At 45.3% G+C, this 4,166-nt stretch overlaps 1 protein-coding gene across 1 annotated transcript; it reads right to left on the bottom strand.

Annotated features, from left to right (window-relative positions):
• Positions 1–1,698: 1,698 nt before the first annotated feature.
• On the bottom strand, positions 1,699–2,918 carry LOC119842500 (olfactory receptor 6N1-like). Its single transcript, XM_038370752.2, has one exon. The coding sequence runs from the start codon at positions 2,916–2,918 to the stop codon at positions 1,944–1,946; it is 975 nt and encodes a 324-aa protein (XP_038226680.2). The 3' UTR covers positions 1,699–1,943.
• Between the last annotated feature and the right edge of the window lie 1,248 nt (positions 2,919–4,166).

Here is a 4,166-nt window from a genome sequence, read left to right as displayed (position 1 = left end):
GCCGCAGAAATATATTGGTCACTAGTCAGTATTTCTGACCTCCCCCCTCCCTTACTTCCTCTACTCTGCTGCTATCTAGTGTGCATTTCCCAGCACAACAGCCTGTTACTCTGCTCTCCTGTAGTGCATTCTTTTTGCTTTCCCATTGTTGGCTATGTCACCTTGTGACCATTATTTAGTTTAACAGCCCTTTTCTCACTACTTAACATCTGCTGCTATCCACAGTTCATTACATAGCATTGAGGTCCTTTTCTCTTCAGTGCTCTTTACTCATCACTTATATACCATGATACAGCTTCACCTCCCTTTCCACTTCCCTCTGTTGGTCATTTGGCAATTTAACATCTCCTTTCTTGCCCTTCCACTTTGGCTGCTGTCCATTAGGCAGCATCACCACAACTGTCCCATTCCTCTGCCCTCTAGTGGCCCTAGACAGCATAATCTCATCTCTCCTCACTTCTTACCTACTGCTAGGTGTGCGTTGTTCCAAATTATAGCCACTAGGAACCAAATCACACAACATCATGATTGCAAGATTAGTGGCTATGGGAGCACGTACAACAGCAGTGTCTCTCAAAGTATTAGCAGGGGTTTCCCATCCATCCAGTGCATTTCTGTTGATGTGGGGTCTGTTTCCAATGGAGATTGAACCTATAGATTGAATCTATCATGACAGAATCCCCATTGGTCTCCAGGCTGAGATTCTCAGACGCGTGTAAGGAAGTTAACAGTCCAACTCCCATTTCAAAAGTATTTGGATGCCTAACTCCATTAGGTCCCTTGGAAAATCCTTTCCACAGGTTGGAGCACTACTGTTCTCACTGTTGCCCAGCTCCCCAACCTCTGGCCAAGCCCTGATGTGCTCCCAGTGATTGAGCCAGCAACACCACAGGAGTTCTGCCCATTGGTAGGTGGCAGCCACTTCCTCTCAACATAGGTTGCATCACACCCAGAGGAGAGGACCCTGCATGTAGCAGAACTGTGTAAGGCACCTGGGGCTGACTAGACACTGAGAACTAGCCCTCTCGGGACTTGCACTTGTTGCAGTGAGTTTTGGGGACACTCATTGTAACAGTTCCCCTCCCTTTGAACTTCTCCATGCTGTTTGTGGCAGCGGAGCAGGTGGTGCCCTGAAGGGCTGCAGGCAGAGTCCCTTGTCAGTGACCATTTGACAGACCCAACCGCAGAATTGACCTCAGTTCTATGTGTGCCCTCGCAAAACCCCAACTTGGTCTGGACAGTCCCAGTGGATCTGGCATGTGCATCTACTTCTCTGTGGTTGCCCAACCTCCCTGCCTCCAAGGGCCCAGTGAGCCTGGAGCTGTTGCTTTGCCCGAGCTGGTCACAGCTGGGCATAGCCCAGACAAGAGCTATAACACTGTTCCTGGTGAAGTGTCCAGAGGTCATTGCTGGGGCCTGGTTGTTTGCATCCGGCCTGTGTGAGCGCAGTAAAGGTGGTTGGTTTGCAGAGGGCTATGCTGGCAATAAGCACAATTTCACAGGTGGCAGATTTCCCAGGTTTATGTCCCCACTTATGCTGCACCAGGAGTTAGTATTTTTATTCTCCAAACATTTATTTTGATCAAAAATGGCTTTTTTACAGATATAAAAATCAATTAAAATTTTGTCTCCACTCTGCCTAGTACCCAGTTAAAAACTCCATGATGGTAACATAGTTTTCCCTCCCTGGTCCTTCCACTAAAATGGACAACACTGAGTGCTGAGATTTTAACTTGGACTTTTCAACTTCATTTTAATGGAGGCTGATTGCTGAAATCACCCAGGCAGCTTTGAAAACCTCAGGCTATGTTTCAGAGTAGCAGCCGTGTTAGTCTGTATTCGCAAAAAGAAAAGGAGTACTTGTGGCACCTTAGAGACTAAAAAATTTATTAGAGCATAAGCTTTCGTGAGCTACAGCTCACTTCATCGGATGCATGTTATTATCAGGCTATGTTATTATCTAGGTGTATCTGCACATTTCTGTGAAAGCCACATTTACTGACTGCTTTGATTAAGGCTTCCTTGACCTCTCTGTTTCTCAGGCTGTAGATGAGGGGGTTTAACAGGGGAGTCAAGACTGTGTAGCAAAGAGAGACCACTTTGTTCAGGTCTTTCAGTGTATCATGTTTCGGTAACAGGTACACAATCATTATGGTTCCATAGAAAATTGTCACCACAATGAGGTGAGAGGAGCAGGTGGAAAAGGCCTTTTGCCTCCCAGTGATGGAAGGGATTCTCAGGATGGTGGTGATGATGCATATGTAGGATGTCAGGGTTAGTAGGAATGGAGGCAGGGTGAATACAGAGACTAATATGAAATCCAGCAATATGACCAGGTGTGTGTCACTGCAGGAGAGCTTTATCAGTGGCATGGGATCACAATAGAAATAGTCCATTTCATTTGGGCCACAGAATATTAACTGTGATAGGAATAAGACAAAGATGGTAAGAGCCAAAAAACCATTTAACCAGGAGCCAGCAGCTAACTGGAGGCAAAACCTGGTATTCATAAGAGTTGAATAATGCAGGGGTTTACATATCGCTAAATACCGATCATAAGACATCGTTGCTAGGAGACAGCATTCCGTACCTGCCAGAGACCCAAAGAAATACAGTTGTGTGATACAGCCACTGACTGAGATGGTTTTGTCCCCAGTCAGGAGACTGGCCAGCACCCTTGGCAGGATGGTCGAGGTGTAGCAGGTCTCCAGGCAGGACAAATTCCCCAGGAAGAAGTACATGGGGGTGTGAAGGTGCTGATCAGCCACAATGAGCACCACGATGAGGGTGTTCCCGGACACAGTTGCCATGTAGATCACTAGGAATATCAGGAAGAGAAGAATTTGTAGGTCAGGGAGCTCACTGAATCCCAAGAGTAAGAATTCTGTGATGGCCGTTTGGTTTCTCCAGTCTGCCATGGTTGAGTCTAGGAACAATAAATCTGTGTGATTGAATCTGAAGGACATGGAGTTAAAAGTTAATCAAATCTCATGAATTAATTCCATAAATATTCAGAAACTCCCCTTCCTCTCCTGGTTAAAGGCTGAAATGTTAAGACTAAATGTAGATTTCAGAGCAAAGTGCCAGGAGTGGAAACAGAGTGGAAACAGGTCACTATTCCTTTTTTTGGGGGGGGGGGGAATAGCTCAGTGGTTTGAGCATTGGTATGCTAAACCCTGGGTTGTGAGTTCAATCCTTGAGGGGGCCATTTAGGCATCTGGGGCAAAAAATTTAAAAAAAGTAGATGATTTAGTTGGGGATTGGTCCTGCTTTGAGCAGGGGGTTGGATTAGATGACCTCCTGAGGTCCCTTCCAACCCTGGTATTCTATGATTCTATGAGTCTCAGTCTGAGGACTTCGCTCTGATGGGGAAGAGGGTGGTCTACATGGATACCAATGACTGCTATAACAGCCCACTTCCCTGGTAGCCAATTACTGATAGAGAAATGATCTGTTCTGTCATATCATATCCGATCTAGTGACATACCAGAGATTAACAATGATGCTTAAATGCTGTATTGCACTTCTGACAATGGCCAGAATCATGCCGTGCCTTAGGAGTCAAAATTAATAAATACATCAACTGAAATCTTGTACTGAGATCTCCAATGCAGTCTAGTGTTCTTAGGCACCAATCTTGTGTTATAATTAATGGAAATAAATCTAACAATATATCCTGCTATATTCAGCCTTTCAGTTCCCTGTAGGAAAAGGAACAATTTTCACCCCCCCACAAGAGATCAGTTTTGCATAATTTATAAAATGGAGTAAATTCTCACTTAGTTCCTGTGGTGGTGATGATGATGTGGTGAGGGACTGGCAATGCCTTTTCTGTTTCCTGACATTAGCTATGTAGCAGTAAAAAAATACAGCTCTTTGGAGGGTGGATCTTAGGAAGGGGTAAAACCAGGCTGATGTGCAACCCTAACTGGGGAGTGACCTTCCACATCCATAATGAATGTGGGATATAATGAGGAGCAAGAAAGGCACTGGGGCGGTGGGGGTGGGGAGATGCTGTCCCTGAACTCAGAGTCTAGAAACAATCTGGCATGTGTGATCCGGGTTAGTAAGACTCTATCACCACTTGCCACCCAATTGAAATGTCATGGAAGACCGGAGACATTCCAGAAGACTGGAAAAGGAAAAATATAGTGTCCATCTTTAAA

Source organism: Dermochelys coriacea, chromosome 14 (genome assembly GCF_009764565.3).
Source record: "Dermochelys coriacea isolate rDerCor1 chromosome 14, rDerCor1.pri.v4, whole genome shotgun sequence".
NCBI classification, from domain to species: domain Eukaryota; kingdom Metazoa; phylum Chordata; order Testudines; family Dermochelyidae; genus Dermochelys; species Dermochelys coriacea.
This window is presented reverse-complemented; position numbering and strand designations above follow the sequence as displayed.